We start from the raw sequence: 22,965 nt of genomic DNA on the forward strand, positions 1-22,965 counted from the left end.
AAGTGGTTATCTTAAACATTAACTACTGACCTGAAAAAATGATCAAGTTTTGCAATTTTTGTTGTTGCTGTGTGCAAGGCCTTATACTTTTTTTCATGAGATGGCATTATTACGGACGGTTGAAATTCATGTGCTGGAAAGGATAGTGTTTGTGTTTTTCCTGCTGATGTGACTTGACACAAGTCATGTAATCATGTTATTGTTTGGATCCAAACACTTCCTAATTTGGTACATCTCTAGTTGCTGTAACAAAAAGGGCTCTGCAGCCATAATTGCTATGAATAGACTTACATCTTGATGGGCAATGTGGCAATTGAGAAGGGCACCCACTGCAATTGTGGCACGGCTGCCTACAATCTTGAATAACCTTCACACGCAGTCCATCAATCCAGTGGGTGGTAAGTAGGCTTAGATGGCCATTGCAAGTTAAGATAGATTGCATGTTTTCTGAACTGGTCAGTCTCATACTCTTTAATTGTAACCTGGCCCTTTATTTTCTTTAGAGAAAGACTGCACACTTCACAGTGTGTAAATCCAGCTCGACACTTCTCATGGCCCGATGGTTCACAGATTCAAACTTGTAAGCCAAGTTGAGAATGAAAAGCTGCAAAAGCCCTGTAGTTGCATTAAAGCATTATAACTAGGGCTTCTGATTTTCAGAAATCGGTATAGCCAATAAACACTGGAAAAAACTTGGAAATGATTACTCAATTCACGTTGACCAACCCTTACCCATTAAAACAACATTACAATTAGGAATGGAGGCTTGTTCATGGAATTTAAAGATGTATTACAGTTAAAATAGAGGATTTAAAACAGAATTGCTAATTGTGGCGAAATGCAAAAAAATGCCTATGCACAAAAACCCCAGAAGAATGTGCCCGTGATTTCATTGTGGAAGACAGCAAAGGAAAGAACTTAAGTGTGCAAGTACTGTCTAGTTACTACTATACATATTTTAACAGAAAAAAATGCCCAAAATAATTTCACACCGTATTTAAAAAGCGAAAGCCCCGAAAAAAACGTTTACAGAAAACTTGAAAATAGCTAAAAATAAGAACCGAAAAATGATATATAGAAGCCCTAATTTATAACCCTGTTTTGAACTGCATGTGGAATTGCTAGTGTAGTGTAGTACTGGTTGTAATTGTTTAAAAAATGAGCCAAAATGCCAAGCCATTACCAGCTTCTGTTCTGCATTCATAAATGTTATAACCAATGCTGAGAAAGCAAGGAAACAGATTTTCGAATTTTGTTCTAAAATAAATGTATTAATTACCGTAGCTGCTACACTGAATATTTGCAATTCCAGTCCTTGTAAAACCTTCAAGCAGTAGGTGATTAGATGTTTGTTTTTGTTTTTCCAAAATTGAGTTATTTTGTAGAAACATAACAGGTTTTTAATGTTTACTGGTAACTGTAACAGTCTTGTGTAATGCTGGTACTTTAGTCTGGATACTTTTAAGGATCTTGTTGCACCTTAGCACAATGGATTTAAAATAAAGTCCTCTTGTGCATGGCATTGATAATGGTTCCAAGGATCTGGTACTCCTACTACAACTTGAATTTAGATGAAATCTGGAAATTAGTCATAAGGTTATCTCTAGGACTGAACCTGAAACCAGAGTGTTATTGTGAGTTTGACAAGCAGATCTAATCAATTCTGGGTAGTTGCTGATGGTGAGGCTAAATGAGAAAGTGGTGGCATTTATGCATGTACAGTATTGCAAAAAGAAATGGCTAAATTTACACATAGGAAGCCTTAAAAGGGGCACGAATTGTCCAAGTGAAAAAACAGTCAAAATACTGCCAAGGCACTTTCTATTGCAAGCCCACCATTTTTTTTGTTTTATCCTGCAGCTGAAATAGCAAGGTGCTGTAGGTTTCTCCTGTTCTGCACAATAATAAAACTGTTGCTGCGTTTACATTTTGTTAGTGTCTCATCTTTTAATGCACCCTGTTCTTTCTGTCAAATTTCTGCCCGTAGAATCTGAAGCACTAGAAGAAACTGCATTAATGGTATCGTAGTTAAGGGAGTCCCTTTTAATTTTAGTTTCCTTAAACCTCTGCACTGGGTGTCCCTCAAAGCAGCAAAACAGATCTGCTGATGCATGAAATAACATGTATACTGCCTACTGGAGGCTATTAATGCCATTATAAGCAAAACAAAATCTTTGAAGACACGTTTGTTTTTTTATAGTTTTGTTTTGGACTGGATTTCTTAGGTTGCCTTTAATAGGTTGCTGTTTACAGTGAGTTTCAAGATTGTGGAGTTCTGTTTACTTCAGGGCACCTACCAGTGGGTTAATGACTCGACTTGGATAATGACTACTGATTTGACAGACGATTTGTGAGATTTTACATATTAAAGCATCAAATGCAAAATCGTCTGCTAAGAAATAATTAAATGTCAATCGTCTCATTACTGCATTGCTATTCACGGAATAGGTCTAGGTCTCATGTTGATTAGAGTTGAGCCCCATGACGTAGGTCCTTATTGGAGAATTTTTCTGACAAGGTGGTTCATGACTTATGATTGACATCAGATGTGTGTGCTCTTAGCACTGTTCATATAATTGTTTAATTCCTGTGATCTGAAATAAACTATACATACGAAGTGCACAATTTACAGGTTTTATGGCCTTAATGAACTAAAACAGTCCTTTAAAAGTTGAGAATTATTTTGGGCTTTATAAATAAACACACAATCAAGCATTAAAAAAAATAAAAAAATAAATAATAATTTGCTAGTCACTGGCTGTTCTTAAGGTTAAACTGGAGCATCAGTGTGTTCCAGTTTTAATCAGTGTTTTGGCCCTGGTAATTGAGTTGTGTGAAGCAGATTGGACTTTGTCAGAGAAGTTATGGAATTACATTTTGTAAGTTGACTTCCCTTCCAAGTTCAACCCCTGGAACACATCTTGAAGCACACAGAGCTGCACAGAATGACAGGTAAAGAAATTGTTTAATTTTTTGCTTTACTAGCTTTAAATGGAAAATGTAATGCACATTTTTCATTATCTCTTCAAAATGCTTGTGTGGGCTGGTTCAGTGCCACACAAGTTGTGAAGCATCATGCTTTACAGCATTGACCTTCTGCGCTCGGATACTGTGACTTGGAGTCCTTGCCAGGAACTTGCAGCAATGATGAGAATGCAGATCTGGTCCGCATTGGCGCGCAGCTCAACATTTCTAAGTAAAATGCAGAGATTTTGCTTCTAAAGGAGCAATAAAGCCATTGCTGGAAACCCCACACAGTACAATACAGCAAGCCTATAACGTGGGTGTGTTTTCATAAACTATGCAGCTGTTTCAGTCTGTCCAAGTTTTGTAACCGGTTGATGTTTTTGATGTACTGTACATGTGTGTTAATCCTGAGCATAATTTTTGTTCACTCTTTTTAGATATTTGTTTACATTCCTCAAATATTTAACTGTAGGGACACTATCTCCCTCCCTTGCCCATATGTCATTCTGAACCAATATATGTGCTTCAGTTTATAAATTACATATTCAAGATCTGTGCAATAAGAATCATAATATGATTTGTTATACAAAACACCTCTGTAGTACTTTAATTTGAAACAATATGCGTTAGTAATCGTTCAGAAAATTAGTAATCATATAATCTGTGTTGCATGGGTGAACGTTCTGTCAAAATGGCCTCTCCGCAGTCCATTCCCGTGATTTGTGTAGACATGCCAAAGAAAAATCGGGGGCGGGGGGGTTATATGATTCCGTATTCACACTGTAGTCATGCTGAAATCCATTACAGTAGTACGAGTGCCTCTGGACACGAAAATCAATAGTGCTTTGTTAGCAACAAGGCCATCAAGTGCTTTCTGCCTGGGTTTACTTCGATGGATTAGGCCTCTGAAATGGGGTCCACCTTGTTGTGCTTGACTTAGCATGATCCTTATCGCCATGACACCCACATGTCTTTGCCTGTGGCCATTATTTCCCAACTAATGCATCATTCCTCATTGCTTTAGTACTGTTCGGTGTCTTGTTTAAGTGTAATTAACTGACACTGCTGATAGGCATTGATGGGTCTTGAAATTTAAAATATCCAATAGACTTCATTTTGTAGTTTTCCCCCCATGCTTGCTAGACTTTAATTGTCCCTGGAGTCCTTATAAACTGTTTTAACAAGCAGTATTGAGCATGGTGAGATGAGAGCCCAGGGTTTTGCAAACTGATTTTGTAAGAGGGGGAGAGGGAATGAGTACTTTTCCACCTTGGGTTCCTGCATGCCAATGGAAGTGATGGGCAGTAGTTTAACCAAATAGCACTCCCACCCCTAAACAAATCTCATTGTGTTCTGTTGCAGGTTGTGCTGAAGATCATTAAACACTACCAGGAGGAAGGGCAGGGTAATGAAGTGGTCCAGGGAGTGCTGCTAGGACTGGTGGTGGAAGACAGGCTTGAGATCACCAACTGTTTCCCTTTCCCTCAGCACACGGAGGATGATGCCGACTTTGATGAAGGTAAATGGCTATTTAAGTTGGGAGGATGCTTGATGACATTGTGAGATTGTTTTGAACGGGTTGTCCACTAAAGTGACAGAATGTCAGCATTGGTTAACATGCAGGACCAGAATTACCAATTAAACACCAGATCATAACTGTAGATAAACCTGTGGCTTTTCCTAGTACCATATATCCAAGACAGCCGCACTGTTTGGTGACAATGTGAAGCATATGAAAGGGTTAGATACACCACATGTAACAAGTGTGTGTGCTAGATTTTCACCCTTGCAACATTCAACCACCAAGGGGCATATTGCCTGCAACAATCCAATATAAAACTGCAATGAAAACAGTGGTGTCATTGTGCTGTCAAAAAACCATTGGCGGAAGGGTTTAAAAAAGATTCTCTTACCCACGCATCATTCATGTTTTATATGGTTCCCAATTTTTGTCATGATTCCCCCCCCCCCCCCCCCCCCCCAAGCTTGTAGCATCAACTTGTTTTTAAACCTTTAAGGTTCATAAAAAACAAAAAATACCATTTTAAACTAGCCATGCTGTATTTCAGTATCCCACAAGGACTATTTAGTCAGTGTAGAGAGGGAGAAGTGTTTTTTTCTTTCTTTTGTAGTACGTGTTTACTGCAAACCCTGACAGTGTTTGTTAAGCACACCAACTGGTATTGTACAGCCTTGAGTTGGAAGAAGTATAAGAAATGTAGGATTTAATGTTACATTCCCTAAGTAGACTACTTTTGATTTACCATATTCCTTCGAATTTGCTTATCAAAAATAGCCTGCGTCTTAAATTACATTACAGTATAGTGATGCATGTATTAAAATTGCCAACAAAAGCTGTGACTACCTAAGTACACAAACAGCAACGTGACTGTTTGCCGAGAAAAGACGAACCAAAACGTTACTGCCCGATCTCGAATCATCCATGACGTACAGGCAGCCATTTTCAAAGGAGCATCATTAGCAGCTTGAGAAATTCAAAACTAAGCTTTTAAAATTTCAGCGTTTCTAACAAACAGTAACAGCTTAGACAGATTGAAAATGTTGGAAATGAGAAGCAGCACTTAATTGTAATGCTCTGTATGATAGCAGACGGCCGCAAACTGCCTCCATATGCGTAATTCAGGTTGTATCTTTGTAAATGCATTTAGGGTGGGAAATTTGGGCTGTGTCTTAAATTCGAGGGCATCTTAAATTCAGAGTAATACAGTAACTCCTTTTAGTCTTCCATATTAACACTTGCAGAGTTCTGCAGCAACATTACTAAAATAGTTTAAGGTACAGACTAATTGTCTGACTGCATAATATGCATGTTTTGGATCACATGCTCAAATTGTACTTTTTTAGTTTTTCATTTATAAATTGAGTACTTAGTTCAGGGACTGAATTAACTAATACAACATCATTTCAATGAAGGGTCATTGAATTATTATGGCATTTAATTACAAATGTTACAGAATGTACCATAATATAAAGGGATCAATAATACAACATACAGTAGCATGCTAGCTACTGCTGAATGTTGCAAGACACTGCGCTTAGTTGTATTGACAACCAGCAAAATATTATGTAGCAGCCTTTTTATTTTTAAAACCATTTATTACTTCTATGACTACTGCAACCACAATGTTAAATACCCAACAGTCTACCATTAAATTGTTGCTCCTTAAATAAGGGATAGCTCATCTGTTTTATTTGCAGCAATCTACAGAAAAGCAGTTGCGGTGCTTCATCCCAATTGCACTTCTTTGCTTCTCCGCCTTGCAAATTAACCTCCTGCTTTTTCCTGTTCTAACTTTGGAGATCCTGTGCCTGACTTTTGGTTTTATGTCATTCTTCAAATTTTAACTTTCATCCAAGCCCATTTTGAAACACTAGAATTTAATAGTTGTGTCTTTCATGCAAAGGCACTGCCGTTTAGTTTTTTGTTCGCATTGTTGTTGCAATATTAAATTGTATCAAAATAATTCTTCTAGGCATCTCTGGATAAATGTTTAATATCTCTTCTATGAAACTTGGTTCTGACATATTACAGAAAATGTAGAAAATAAAGAATCCCATGTAATTTTTAAAGGCAGATTTATTTATTTATTTATTTATTTATTTTAAATGTGTTCATGGCAGCCCTGTGAAAGACAGTAACGCGTAGGTCTTCTGTGGAAAATGGCAACATAAATTAAAAGTAAAATTATAGCGTTAGTCCAATTTACTGTAATAAAACATGTAGTCTCTGGCTCTTCGTCACTGAAAGGCAAAGGAGGATTAATTGCATGACCCCTCATTTGGAGGTATTTCTGCTAACGCCAGTTGGTTGGTTAATCATTTACTAGCAAATGGGGTGTGTGTTTGTAAAACTAGGGTTTAGAAACATAATCCTTTCTACAGTTGGCTGATTAAAAGTAACAGCACTGAACCAGATCTAATATGCAAACCACAATTTACCAGGTAACCTCAAATGGCGCTCTGGTCCATTTTTATTTCATTTAGCAGCCCTTATTTAAAATATCCAGGGCCTGTAGCTCCTCCGAGAGGCCATTTTTCAAAAGCAAGAACCACTTAAACAATAGGCAAATCTCGACAGAGGACTACTTAAAATGTAGAACCCGCCAACACATTATTCGAATGGTAGAAAGGGCGATTCACGTGGTGCCATTTGGCACAACGGGGGTGTCTATGTTATTAAGACTAAATAAAACTTAGAGTTCCAACTGGAGGAACGAGGCTGCTCGAAGCCCTGGCTGATCAGGAGTTAATTGTTCAGGCGAAGATGCTTTTACTTGAAGAGGGCTGTTCAGACACTCTGCTACTTTGTGTTTTTGTGTTTTATAAGGACAATTTAGAACTACATGCACAACCAGTCTTTCTAATCCTATTTGATGTACACTCCTCTCTCATTATACACTGTCATTGGGAACCATGCATATTGTGGTTCATAATGAGGTGTGTGTTCTGAAGATGATTTTAATAGGATTTATTGAAGCTGGGGCCCAAGGCATTATAGCTTTGTAACCGTGGTGGCGTAATAAGAGGCAGGGAAGTAGATTACTTTTCAATTGGCTGCTTCTGAGTGTAAATATTGCATCTTTGTGTGGGGTAAGCTGTTTTATCACATCTTCCCCTCTTCTTGTCTGATCGTGCATGATACTGCTTTATGCTAAACAGGCTCCCGGGGTGAAGCTGTGTGGTTTATGATGGGTTATAAGCCTGGCCATACCAGTAGGTGGCATAGTTGGACAAGATACTGAAATTCTATGAAACAAGTCACATATAGTAACTATAATGATGTGTCCCTTTTGGGGAAAATAAATACCAGTGTCATTGTGGGTACAAATTCATTGCTCAGATCATACCATCCAATTCTGGTACATTACTTGTACTTGATGTTTTCACTATTTAAATGCGACATATTTTCAAGCACTGTTGTTGTTCCTTAACCATAAACCTAAGCCTAGTGAAAATATTCTGTTGCGTGTCCCAAAGGATTTATGCTATGTAAATTGAGTAATTTGACTGTCCCTCTACCAATTTTCATTCAAATAATAAAACAAAAGCAGCAAACATGACTAAGGTGTGTGTGTGTGTCTGTGTGTGTGTGTGTGTGTGTGTGATCACAAAGGTGTATTTTTTTCTTCTGGATTTACGTACCAAACACTTAATTTATGTGTACAGAATTATAGGCCAGGTGGCGCATGCAAGATCTCTTCGTGAAAAATAAATTGTAACTGTTGGAAATGACTTGTTTTGAGGATTACAGACATATTTTAATGCCCTTTTAGTTGTTGAGTATTTGGCCAAGGAAAAAATAAACAAATGTGAAAAAGCATACCACAGTCCTCTCTGAACAATGCCAACTTGGTTAAAATACCTGTGTAAGAGGATTCAAACCACTTGCACGAATTCTGTGCTTCATGCATATAGCTCTATATATCTATAGATAAATCGGTTAATTTTACCAGCAGCGAAGAACCCTTGATTGGTTTTGCAGAGGAAGGATAATGCTTTTGTACCTCACCAGTTCTTTATAAAAATACGACTGGTAGCCTTGTCTCTTTCCATTAATTCAGTGCTTCATAAAAGTGTATTGTGTGAATAATGCATTTTTTTTCTACAGTAGAACAGCCATACATTTAGAAATGCTGAAAATGAATGCAGTCAGCTGAAGGAAGAAAGTAATTTGTATTAAAAAGGCATTTCATGGCTTTTAGGGCAGGAATTGATTCAGAGATGCTGTGATCTTGATCAACCTTGAATGGTTGAAGTCGCAAGCCTGCTTTTAATTTTCTAATTTGTACTTCTTACAGCTACTGCATGGATGGAACCTTTCACCTTTTAGTTTACAGGACGTGTGAATTGTCTTATTGTGACACTTAATTACCTTGGAAGCCATTTTTTTTCTCTTCTTGTGGAATATCCCCAGGGATAATCTCCAAAAGGAATAACACTGTCAGTTTAATCTGCAATATGCAGTAAGCTACTTCTAAAAAATAAAATAAAAATAAATAAATAAATAAATAAAAAAAAATAATAATTTTGTTAATTTATATGTAGGCAAAATTACAGTTTTGGTGACATTTGCAGTTTATTTCTTGAGTTGAGACAGCATATGGAATTGTGGAGTGGTAAACGTAGTTGGTTATCCCTGTAAAACACTGGTGTACCACTAATGCTCTCCGATGAATTTCCATGGTGTTTGAAAACCAGAGTATAACGACTAAGGGATTTCATGGAAACTAAAATAAGCAAATATAAATACGATGGATAAGCAAATTCATAGTTAAATTATGTATATAATAGCAATTTCATTACTCTCCTCCATGTATTTTATGCAAAAAAAAAAAAAAAACGTTCCTTCCTTTAGCCTCTTGGGTCTCTAACCAGCAACAGCCACAAGCTTCTGTGCAAAGTTATGACATAACCTCCAGTATAGAAGGGCCATGTGGAATTCCTGGATTACACCAACCATTTCAACAAGCAGAGTATTGTCAGTAATTGAAACCGATAGGGCAGAGCCACTGGGATTAGCATAAATATGATAATGTTGTGAATCTGTAGCAGTATGTGCCTTGCTCAAGATTGCAGTACACTGATAGCGATTAGTTGAACACTACACCACAAACCAGTCTGGCTACTGAAGCAATGTAAGCCTGCTCCCATGTTTATTTACCATCTCTGGATGTATGTCACCTTCAGCAGAAATATTGTGGTATCATCTAATTTGTAATGAAACTTCGTTGGCAGTCTTTTACACAATACGTACGATGTAACGAACTGTGTACCAACAGTCATGGTGTGGAATTTCTGTTACTACCATTGTGGTTTCAGCTATGCACTCATGTTGCGCGTCTCCTGGAATGTGAAGAATTAACCTAGCAGCACTGTGTTATGTAGATGTACTTCAAAAGAGTAAGAATTATATTATACAGAATAAAGTGAAGGACAGGTCAGCGGCAGGCACTGGTGACACGATGTATTTTATTTTTTTTCCTGATGAGCGAGGCTAGCGGAGGATAAGTTTGATTACTATTAAAAGACAACAGGCGGGTGAAGGTACATGAATGAATCCTGCTTGCTTGCAGCTGTTGCAGGATAGCAGGACACAATAAATGGATTTTCTGAAAGCTGAATATTGAATGATGCTCAACCAATTTCACTAGTATTCATCCATAGAATTACTACAACTGCAATACAGTATAATGCCACTCTCCTACAGGAGTGTCCTTGATTTTAGTTGGGACAATATCATTTTACCTATCTTTTTAGTATAGCTTTATTGCCTGGGGAGGGGAGACCACAGGTGATCATGACTGTCGATTTGACTTCTCCATAACAGGAAAAAATATCATGCACTAGCTCTGCTGCTTACTCACCAGTTTCAACATTTGGACTGAAGCAGAGACCGTGTAAAGAAATTGATTTCTAGTGGACCGCTGAGGTGCAATATGTTGAGTTCTGGTGACTGCAGAAGGACTAGGATAGAAGCCAGTCAACTGAAGCATTAAAGTATTAACAGGATTACAGTTATCCTAATCCTTCCGTAAAGTAGTTTTTCTCCCGGGATATCTGAAACTGAAGGAATGCATCTGTATCGACTGCCTCTCGGTTATTATGCATAGGAAACCACAGACAGTTTTCTACTAGAGAGGGCTGTCGATCATCTCAATATTGATACTTAATGGATCCGCTGAGATGTCGCATGTAATTTACAGGGATTTTCAGTTCTGTATTTATGACCATGTCCCTTGGGTTTGCACCTCTACATTGCTTTGGAAGTTTAGTGGGTTCTTAAATGCCTACCGCTCTGTGTTCCTTTCCCAGTGATCTGAGTTCTGTACGACTGCAGTCTTTCATGACTTTTGAGAACAGATAAAATTGCTGTTTTGTCAAAGCTATGCCTTTTAAGACAAATACTGCCCACCATATGAGGAATCTAGAATTCCTTTCCGCTTCTGACTGGGATTATGAGATTTGAGAAGTCGTCTTTTTTTTTCTTTCTGTGTCATTAGTGTTGCTTTTTATTGTTAAGCATTTTACTGCATTTGCTTTATATTGTAGCTACTCTATGCATATAACCTGAGCCCCATTCGGCTTGTAATTGGGAAGGATTTTGTTGGGAAATCAGTTGGAAACACAGCAGATTTGAAGAATATTTGTAGCAGTTAGGGTTGAAGATAACGATCTTTCATGGTACAGAATGCTAAAATGGACAGAAAAGGTCACTCTGACAGACATGATTATGATATCCAGATAGCTATTTTGCATTATGATCTGCCCCAGAATGTCAAAAGTCACATCTTTTAGATGGAAGAAATTTATCAAAATGAACCCGTGGGAACAAAGGCGACTTGTGGTCAGGGTTGTCTGAACTCTATTCATAGATTCGTATTTCAGAGGCAGCAGGTTATGCATGGGTTCAAAGGGGAAGGATTTAAAGTAATACATATAATTTTTTTCGATGTTAGGGTAATAAAATAAAAAAAAAAAAAGAATTTTTGGGACATCAAGTACTAGCAGCGCATTTTAAATTCTTTGTTACTGCTCATAGTTATTCCGTGCATATATGCACTTTGTGGCACATTTTTATGCATGCATAGTCAAAACAGGTATGTTGACATTGCTTCCAAGTATCCAGTTTGTAGTAGAGCATAAAAATGTAATTGTTTCTTAATGTAATTGACTAGTGGCGGAATATCTGTACACAGCGTATTTAATGTCTGATATTTTTCAAACATGCCATGGTCTTTGCTGTCTGTCAGTTTTTAGAACAAACTGTCCAGTAACACAATATTTATAATACAGGAGTTAGACAACCAAACAAACCATTTTACAATAAACCAACAATGATAGCCCTAGTCTGGTTGGTATAGTTTCAAACAAGACTTTCATAAAAAGTCAAAATGAAAACAAATCTTAACAAGGTTTCCCAGTTTTGGCCTAAATGTTGTGTGTTATCCTCCCACTGAATAGTGACGCAACTGGAACACTTCCACGACTAAATCCTGTAAATTAGTTAGGCTTGAAATTATTATTATTATTATTATTATTATTATTATTATTATTATTATTATTGGGTTATTCCATATGAAATATATCAAAAAATGGCAATTTTTCACTTCACCACCTCATTTTTGATAAATTTGCACATATGGTCTTTGGAAGAAATGGTTACACTGTGAATTGTAGGCTTGAGTGACCTCTAATTCAAGAGATACAGGTTATCAATGCTTGACCTTATTTGGACACCCACCCTGTCATAACTTCCTCCATAATTGACATAGAAAGCTGGTGTTGGTGTCGTTTTTATAGCTCTCAAATAGGACGGTATATTTATTATATCAAAATTGATGTGAAATACAAGATCAAGTTGTGTGAATCTGTGACCTTTGACCTCACCCAGGTCAAATCACGTAACATTGGGTTTTTGTCAGTTTGTGATAGATTGTATCCTAGACCCTTATCTACATTTTCTGCAAGTTTCATTTTGTGCCTGCCATTGGTTGAGGCACAGCAGAGTTGAATGCAGTGTCAGGTGAATATTCTAAGTGAAGCGATTACACACCTTACACAATTAAACAAAAATATTTATTTGTAATCTAGTATACTTGCACGTTAAATTGAAGCTGCAATGAACTGGTGCAGCTGTAACAGCTATTAATGGATTAACCAAGGTGCCCTATTTACACAATTGGCTAAAACAAACAAACATCATGTGAATTAAATATAAATCAATACTGAATTGTGCACTTTTAATTTTGTCCCCACCAGTGGTACTTCTGTCAGTGCATGTTTTGGTATTTTAAGTGATGCTTCTCCAGGAGCTGTAATTACCACCCTTCAAATCTAATGAATCACTGAGCCTGGAAAAGAAAACGTATTGTTAGAAGTGGTGGAAATGAAGATATTTCATTTTCAGGTCTCTGTCCTTTATATTTCTGCATGCAACACAATTTACCACTCACCTATGCTGAAGTTGCCCTTTTTCTTTGTAGCCACTCTGTCAAGGCTTTTCATGCTTTGGCATCTCCTCGTCTCTCAGGGTGTATGCCCTTCCTGTTGCAGTTCTTTGCTCCACTGATGTCGGCACACCCCCCATGTCTACAATAAATTGATCTGGACGGTGTGGGAAACAGAATGATCGTGCAGGAAGTTAATTTCAGCCTCCCGTTTCTTCTGATCAGCACACACCACCAGCCTGAGCCACCAGTGATTGTCATACTGAACAGTAACATATCCTTTCACTTGGTCAAATGGTAGCACATCCTGTTTGACTGTGATTGATTCTTCTCTTTGTTTTGTTGACTGGGAGAACTGTCGTACAAGGACTTTTGCTTTGGAAACTGGTTGAAAGAAGTGGAGATGTCGTGTGCCAGGCACAGTTCTTACCTTGAGGAATTGTTGCTCCAGAAAATCTTGCTCAGCTTGCCATTGTCAAGTATTCTACTTCAAGAGCAGGAATGTTGTCTTCTGCAAACCTGTACAATTGGTGTGGAGTCTGGATCTGGTCATGGTATGGACACTGCAAACTGGCTTTTCTTGCCATTCGTTTAATGGTTCCTCCTACATCATCACAGGATCCTTTGCCATGAGATGTTGCAAAGAAGTTCCACTCTGGTTCCACGCCAAAGTCTTCCATGTGCTGGCAAATGTTGAGGACATTTTTACAGTTGTTATATTGCTTTGCACACCCGTCAGAAGTAATGGATTTCTCGGGTGCCTCCCAAATTTGTTCTCCAAGAACTTCAAAAGATGCTTTTGAAAGCGATAAACAGCGACTGTGTCATGAGTCTGAGAATTCCCGTCTTTTGTCTCGCCAATAGCAAACAAAAGAATGTATGGTTGCCTGAGAGTTGTTCCAATGGTGTGATTGTGCTCCATCTTGCATGACGAAAGTGAAGTTTTCTGCAAAATCACAGACAACTTGGAATTCATTTTCTTAAAGGAGTTCATCCCTCAGCTGTTGATAATTTGCAGTCTGCATCTTTGCAATGAAGTCATGTCGACAAACGTTGGAGATGGCTTGCGAAAGTCTCTATGAACTGATCGACAGGTTCATTGATTGTCTGAAGGGTGGATCTGTCAGTTGTAGTCCACTTCCAATACTCCTGCGTCCACTAGGCTATCTTGAAATAGCATTTGTAGATGACTCTTGAAATCTTCAAGTGATGGACAATTTTCACACTTTCCTAAGTGGCAATCGACATAGGTGGGGAACACATGAGATAAGCTAAGCAATGCCGATAGCACTATGTAACACAATTTTTGTTCCTGGGTAGTAAGTGTTATTTCCTAATTGCTTATGCCTCAAAAGTATAGAAAATGGCTATTACTCCCCACAAACTTTGCTTTTATGACCAGGACAGTGATATTTTGAAGTTTGAACCTATTTCCAATGAGAAAACGGGCAAATTTGTGTCTTTTCATTCACAAAGTCAGAAAAAAAACAACATATGAATCCAAATTAACATGTATTTATACTAAAGTAATACAAAAAAGACTACAAAAGATTTAGAAGCGAGTAGTTTTTCGAGATTTACGATTATACTGTAAATCACTTTCACGAATCAGCCCCCAAATGTAGTCTCCCATCATGTTCTTGTTATACTGTCCTTGGTAGCGGCGTTCAAAGTCCAGTATATCCTTGGTGTCCCTGGTGTCCCTGCTGTTCCAAAGGCAAAGATAGCAGGGAAACTTGGTAAAACCGCCTTGGAGACCCATCAGGAATGCCACCATTTTGAAGTCTCCTATGACCTTGATGCCATCTCAGAAAAATGCAGATATGTATCCACTTAGGCAGCTGGAACTAAACTGAACTGGTGGGCTTAAGGCCCCTGTATTTATACTACTATTTATATTACTGGAAAGTTCTAGAAAGTTCTACAAGTTTACTCAGCACTGAATCTATCTGGAATGTTCTGGAAAATAGGTACATTTCAAAATATCACTGTCCTGGTCACAAAAGCAAAGTTTGTGGGGAATAATAGCCATTTTCTATACTTTTGAGGCATAAGCAATTAGGAAATAACACTTACTACCCAGGAACCAAAAAAAAAAAAAAAATTGTTACATGGTGTAGTGATTCAAAGGCACTTCTGTACTGGCACTCAGTTGTGGAAGCTTATAACAAATCAGCTTTACATTCTTGTGATTTGTGCAGACACACACACAGCATGTGTACCGCTCCTTCCTGCCAATACACACTCCTTTGGTTTCAGATCTGCAAATCTTAATGTCAGGATGCTGTAATGTGTAACTCCTTTGGTTTCAGATCTGCAAATCTTAATGTCAGGATGCGGTAAAGAATGCAGAGAACAAGCCATTTTTGTTGGTGCGCCCTCCTTCCCGACTCTTATTGTAAACAGAAACAAAAAAATCTTTATTTTCTGGCCATGAGTCGACTAACATCTTCCCTCTTGCAGAGATGAAAATTCTCCGCTGATTGGCGGTTTTCTGCTTTTACTCAGTCCCCTGGGGCTATTGATGTGATCAATGCAGATCTGGGAGGAGTGGGTGTTTCTTACCTCGTATGATGAACTGCACACACAGAGTGAACTCCCAGTCTCCATGTCGCTTTGGTCAGGAGAAAAGCCGATCTCTTTCCTGGAGATCCTTCATATATTCCTTTTTTGGTGATGTAATGTCCCTCCTCTATAAAGCCTCCCCTTCCTGGAGTATCTATGTACAAATAATTATTGTTCCCCTTTCCTCTTCTCTGTAGGACTGCTAGTTCTTCCCAGTGGCTATCGGTCTTTTCACACACATGCCTTCTGTGTGTTCACTGTGTGGTTCTCCTTTCACCATTTTGTTGGTAGAGAGGTCTGTCTTATGTGTGTTGACATGTCAGATGCACCGATTCAAAGGGCAAAGGCTCCTTCTCCCCCATTTCCGTGTTGTGAAAAATCACGCACTTCATCAGCTGAAATGTCAACTAAAAGACAAAGCAGCTCCACAGAGCGTCCGGAGCTCCTCCCGGTCTCCCCCAAAGAAGAAAACGAGTAAATCCACTCATTCCCACGGCAGCAGAGAGAGAGATGCAGTGGCCATTGCCAATACCCCTACTGAGGCTACCCAGCCGACAGCTCCACAGGAATTCTTGCCCCCGGTAACCAAGGATATTTTTCAGTGGCTGCAAGAGTTTGAAAGCTCAAGACAAACCTGTACCTCTGCAAAGGGTAACATCAGTGGCTGACACAGCCGCAGCAGCTTGGAATGCACAAGACCAATACTACTGTGCTGACACACGCAGTATGGGAGATGATGACCAGCCTCCAGAAACATCTCAGCATACCCCTAGGATAAGTGCTGTAGATGCTCACCCACGAATCATCCTTAAAGTTTGGAGTATGATATTGGAATTGGTTGTATTCGTGTATTGTGTTGGATTTGGTATGGGCTAGAAAGCAGGCTGCTGAATCTCGAATCCCGGTATCTTATGGAGAAATGTAGCTGAAGGGATGCCTTCATTGGTGTGGCTCAACTGTGTATGTAGGAGTATATATTTGTGTTAAACACTATAGAGCGCCATGTATCATTATTTTTACCCATGGCGTATTACAGTAATTGTCTGTTCGCTTCAAACTAATTTCATATGAATGTCCTATGAATCTAATTATAATATAGAATTGTTGTACTTTCCCCTGATAATATTCTCATTTTCTTCTGACTTGCCAGTTCAGTTTTGCATCTGTGTTCTTGCATCTGCCTGTCACTGGCATAGCTGCCACTATGACTTTGTTTATATGTGAAACTTGTTGTTTTTAAAGCTTTTAGTTAATTTAAAATAAAGCATCTTAAAATCTAAAAGAAACAAATTCAAATGTTTAATTGTATTGTTAATTAACATAGGCTATTGTTGAGCTACACCACTGAGTTTTGTAATGTGCCTTAAATATACCCCATTTGCAAACTTTAAGATGGCATCAAGCTTTAAAAAAATATATAATAATTCCAAGCATGCATTAAAACAATACCTAGCTGGCATTATTTTGTATTTAGTCATTTATAATTTTTATTATTTTCTCCCAATTTGGAATGGCCAATTATTTTTCGGCTCAGCTCACCGCTACAACCTCTGCTCTGACTCGGGAGGGCGAAGACGAACACACGCTGTCCTCCGAAGCGTGTGCCGTCAGTCAACCAGTTTTTTTTCACACTGCAGACTCACCATGCAGCCACCCAAGAGCTACAGCGTCGGAGGACAACGTAGCTCTCGGGCATCTTACAGGCAAGCCCGCAGACTCCCAGCCAGACTACAGGGGTCGCTGGTGCGCGGTGAGCTGAGGACACCCTGGCCGACCTAACCCTCTCTCCCCCCGGGCGGCGCTTGGCCAATTGAGCGTCGCCACCAGGAAGCTCCCGTCCTCGGTCGCCAAAGGAATAGCCTGGACTCGGACGTCCAGATTATAGGGCACATCCTGCACTCCACACGGAGCGCCTTTACTGGATGCGCCACTCGGGAGCCCCTTAGCTGGCATTATTAAAGACTGGAAACAACTAGGGGCCAAGTTCAGCATTTACATCCTGATTTTATTTTGGGAGAAAGTCCTAACAATGTTTAAGTACACACACCCCAAAAATTAAAGAACCTCCATTAGTCTTCTAGTATCCCCCAATTCACTGCATAAGAAAGGGTTAAATGACATGAAGACATTTCTTTGACCACCTAGGAAATAGGTTGATCTGCTTGTAAACATCATCGATGTGCGTAAATTCTGTATTTTATTTTTCCCCGCTAAAACAGTTAATTCTAGAAATGGGTGGTATGGTTAACGGCTAAATAGGTACCATTGCAATGCTAGTATATTAACATTAATGATTTTATTTACAGCTAACTTACCACTGTACGCAAATTATATACTGTGTAAATATATTTTAGTTCATGTAATTTAATTTAGCGTATCTTAAATACTGTAAACCACATCTTCCTAGTGCTACAGTACACCCTTGCTATAACGAAGCTGTTGGGGTCCCAGCCTTTTATTTGTTATATCGAGGGGTTAGTTATAGCTGTTGATTTAAAATAAAAGGTTTGTTAGACGTTAGTGTTTGTTTTTCCTTCATGTATCCGTCAATATATAAATAATTATTGTCATTTGGAACTCCGTTTTAGATTTCAGCAAAGATATTTTATTCAATACAGTCGAACAGTTGGCTATTCCATTTTCCCTAAGCAGAGATCATAACAGAGTCAACCACACAATACAATGCTGGGATTTAATATAGCTTCTCTTAGACATCACCCCTTATTCTTTAACCTATCACAAAATCATTGACCAAGAGGGTCCACGTTTGTTTTATTAACTTAAGTGATTGTAACATCAAAGCCTGTTTTAATGTTCCAGGAAACCCTGATGTTATAAAGATAAGGAAGGGAGGAGATTGTTTAAGCTTTTGAAAGTTTTAGACCAAAAAGTGTTCTCTCTGACAAAGCACAGGGTCCCCTTTTAAATTGCCATTCTGTGCACTTTAAAGCTTTCCCCTTAGCATCTGTCTTCCTGCTCCAGTAATTAATATTAAACCCAAATTGTCTTAACTAACTAACTAAATGAAACACAAATACTAACAATCGAAAACTAAACAGTTAATCTTTTAAACTAATTTCTTAAAGTGCATGTTTCTTCAACAATAGTGAAAGGACAATCAAAATGAACGATAAACTGTTGAAGTTACTGAGATGATATTGTGAATAAAAGTACAATTACATGTACCTGTTCGTTTCATCTATGCAGTATTCTGCCTTTGCTTTATCCAATTTCGTTAGAGTTAAAAAGCAGTACAAAAAAGAAAAAATCCCGAATTGAAGCTAAACTTTTATTCAAAATCAATCTCACACAAATCGTTTCGATGTGCACCAACATACAAGAATCCCAAACTGGTCAATATAGTTTCCAGCTTTGTTGCAACATAAAATGATTTTCTTTTCTGAGGCAGTTACACAGCATGTGCTTCTTAAGATAAGAGTGGACTTCATTGCGAGGTGGCATCCCGTGCGTTCAGACTGGGATGTTGACAGTGTATGTATATTGTAACAAAAATCCTTCATGCTATAAGAATGAGCCTTCAGCCTATTTCAGGGCCAAACTCGATGTTTATTACACTAATAAATGATCAAAGACAATCTGCCAATTGTTAACTAACAATTAGCACGTCGCTGTGGGCCACGACCATGCCGCAAATTAATTTTTAAAAGGAATCTCAGGGTGGAACTATTCTGTCTCTGTTTATTTGCTTCTCTTTGCTTTACAACAACAAACACTCCCCCCTATCACTGGTTTTTAGCCTCAGTTAGTCCCGCCTCATCCACGGCCAATCACCAGCAGCTCCTGTGGACCATGCCTGTCGCCCATAGGCTGTTCGAGCGATGTGAAACACAGACCCTCCTACTCCAAGCGTTCCTGCACTTCACAGACCTCACATAAGGTGTACTGTACTCTTGTAATGCATGGTACATCAATTGCAAGTAATATGGTGGTATTAGCAAAAATAAAACATCGCACAAAAATGCATTTGTTTGTTCAATGTCTTTTTTTTTTTTTGCTCTGGGCTGTGTTATAGTTCCATTTTATTTATTTTTTTCTTCTATTTCAGAAACTGACACTTCAATTAAGTTATACTGGAAATGTGTTCTTTTTTTGGCTAGAGCCATAGTTGCATCAGCCTCAGAGTTTGCAGAAGCCGTAACTCATAAATTTACTGTATTCCTTCTAATTTAAAATGCACTTTTTAAACCAATTTTTCAAAAATGGCCTGCTGCTCTGATGCTCCTGGGTTGGGGGATGGGAAACCGGCAGGGATTGCCTCTCCTCATCGTGCAAAAGTGAACCCTACTGGCCAGACACAGAGCACATTCAGAGTGGATAAGAGGCAGGGCTGGTCTCTGTTCTCCAGGATCGGTAGCCCGCCCACCTCTGCTCTGGATTGCATCTTAAATTCGACAATGGTATAGTGATGCATGTATTAAAATTGGCAACAAAAGACATGACTGCCCGAATACCAAACGACAACGTGACTGACTGGCAGTTGAAGGGTTCCATAGTAGTTATCCTCCAGAGTAGACCCTCCTCCTCCTCCTCGATTGTAAACAAAGCAAAGCTCTGCACCTGCCTGTGCAGCTATGGCCATGGTGCAGTAGCTTCGAACTGGCGCTGCTGCGTTCTTAAACAGGCACAGGCTCCCTGTGCACACCCCACCCCCGCCAATCAGCACCTCCTGATTAGCTCATCTCCAGGCAAGCCTTCCTGTTTTCCACAGCAGCAGCGCAGCTGAACCAGCGACAGGATCCTCCCTGTCACAATGCGTCATTAGCTTCCTTAGGAATTGGAAGAGAATTAGTCTCAGTTCTAATCAGACCCCCGTATTATTCTGCTTGCCAAGCAATACAACAGTTCACAAAAAGGGAGAAAAAAAAACATGTGCAAGTAATCACAACTGAAAATGAGAAGGGCATAACTGTAAAGCTTTGTGTTCAATATACAGAACTCATTTATCTTTGCCGGAAGTTCTAAACCTTGACGTACGGTGTTGCAAACCTATTTATAATTAGATGTTAATACTGAACTCGCCTGTATAATGAGCAGCCTTGATGCTGTTCGTAGACCTGCGGTGACCGGTATAGTTGTTGTCCGCAAAGATGTTTGATATGCATCAATTCTACAACAGTGTGGCTATGAATTCACACCATATATGAACAGCTCTTCATAGTTCATAGAGCCCATTGAATTCAGCTAAAAGTTCAACTTTTGTCTCAGATATTCATGTCAAATATTTGTTTGGTGTTTTGTATAATAGTTGGTGTACAGCATAAATATTTCATTTTCACGTAGAACACATTATACATTATAGCCCGGGGTTCACATAACTTTTATCATAGGTTCTGATGCGAGTACCAGCAGAAATGGTTTGGTACTCCACCAAAATTAGGGGTCATCATCCAAGTTGTTGTCTAGCACCACCTCCTCAGACAGTTCAAACAATTGGGATGTCAAGGATCAGGGGTGCAAATTGAGCTAGATTCTAGTGCCAGGGTATCTCGTATAGCGCGAGCAACATTACATTCTGGCGCCAGTAGACAGGTTTAATTTGTTGTTGTGTATTCGTTAGCAACCATAGATGATAGTTTCTCATTGGGTCTGGACTCGTGAAATGACCCACCCACACTCATCCACACACACAGCGCTGTGTAATTTGAATGCTGGGGAAGCAGGGAATGACATTCTTTAGTAGGTTTCAAAAACCACTGGAATGAGCAATACAAATCGGACACAACACTTTCTTGATGAACAAGGCCTAGAATAATATATAGGGAAGCAGTCTGCTATAGAGCACATACAAGGGCTGACTTTCATATAGACATTTTAATGATGGCTATTATACTGTTCTAATTTGCTATTCTGGGTCCAACAGCGTTTGGGCATAGCCGAGTTACAAATTAATATAATATAAATTGGTATGCAGTGTTCTTGCACAATATTTTCTGCTTCTGCCAAACAGATTTTATTTGCCCATCAGTCCTTGTAAAACGTATTCAATTGTTTTATTTGAAGCCTAGGTTTCTTTCATTGCTGTTTCAGATCAGATTGCCTCTCACCTCAAGTTTATTAATCTTCAGATTGCTTTCAGCCTCATGTGGATAACTTTGAATATTAAGGAAAGTTTTTAAATAAAAACGTCAACTCCTTTTGCAGTGGAATGCTGGATCTACATGCTTCAGTCAATAGACGGAGAGGAATGTTGTGTGGAAATGTGGCCTTTACTTATTTCTCCTATTAATTTCAAAACTAATGATAATGCGTTGATCAATATTAATGCAAGTCAATATTAATCTATTTTTATGTCTATTTTTTTTCAACAAAGAATGCCTTCCTTTTGTTTGTGGGTGCAAGAACATTTGATTACATTAAGCGTTGAGGTTTTAGTGACTGACCAAATGTGCATAGGCTGATTTTTTATTTTTTTATTATCGTAGTAATTTGATTAAATATGCTCAATTATTATTATTCTTATTTATTTCTTGGCAGACGCCCTTATCCAGGGCATCTTACAATTGTTACAAGATATCACATTATTTTTACATACAATTGCATTATTTTTTACTTATTATTATTATTATTATTATTATTATTATTATTATTATTATTATTATTAATTTTTTTTTTTTTTTTTTTTTTTACATACAATTACCCATTTATACAGTTGGGTTTTTACTGGAGCAATCTAGGTAAAGTACCTTGCTCAAGGGTAGAGCAGCAGTGTCACCCACCTGGGATTGAACCCACGACCCTCTGGTCAAGAGTCCAGAGCTCGAACCACTATTCCACACTGCTGCCCTGTCAATAAAGTTGAATCTAAGTGGCTCCTATGGGGGTTGGTTTCCTCTTTCCACATTGACTTGTAAATAATGAAGTGCTGTAAAAAATGAAAGGCTGCGATGATCTGTAACTTTGCTGTCAAGCTTTCTTTCTGTTCTTAATGGATAACATGCATTACAATGCATTGCTTAACTGAGCACATGTGTTAAACCTCCTGACATCAAATCATTAGTGGGCTCCAGGTTTTACTATGAGTTTCATAAAACACATCTGAGCTTGTTACATATACACTGTGGCCAATCAAGCTCATAGTAAAACCTGGAATGGGTGAATATTGCTTTGGATATTGCCTCTGTTCTTGCAAAGTCTGCAAAACTCAACATAAAGTACTGTACTGATCATAGTAGTGCTGCAACTATTATTCAAATAACTAAATTAATCAATGTTGCAGTGATTGAATGAATATTTAATTGATTCATCTCGGGGCCCCCTTCCCCATCGCAATGGTAGAGCCTGCTTTAGAGAGTGCTGCAGCATGTAACACAGAGACAACAGCATGACAGTTTGGTTCTTTACTTAATGTTAATATTATATTCTATAATCTTTGAAGCTTAGCCCCATTGAATATTGTTACATTCAGACTGGGACATTTCTATGTGGTGGTAATGTGCATAGGGTA

General features: G+C 38.6%; 1 protein-coding gene across 1 annotated transcript in view; it reads left to right on the forward strand.

Annotated features, from left to right (window-relative positions):
* The window catches only part of LOC117399230 (eukaryotic translation initiation factor 3 subunit H), a 138,985-nt gene that overhangs the window by 43,373 nt on the left and 72,647 nt on the right, over positions 1-22,965 (forward strand). The window contains exon 3 of the mRNA XM_033998280.3: positions 4,330-4,486. Within this exon, the coding sequence (XP_033854171.3) occupies positions 4,330-4,486 (157 nt within the window). The remainder of the gene's footprint in view (positions 1-4,329; positions 4,487-22,965) is intronic.

This window comes from Acipenser ruthenus, chromosome 4, assembly GCF_902713425.1.
Source record: "Acipenser ruthenus chromosome 4, fAciRut3.2 maternal haplotype, whole genome shotgun sequence".
Taxonomy (NCBI): Eukaryota; Metazoa; Chordata; class Actinopteri; order Acipenseriformes; family Acipenseridae; genus Acipenser; species Acipenser ruthenus.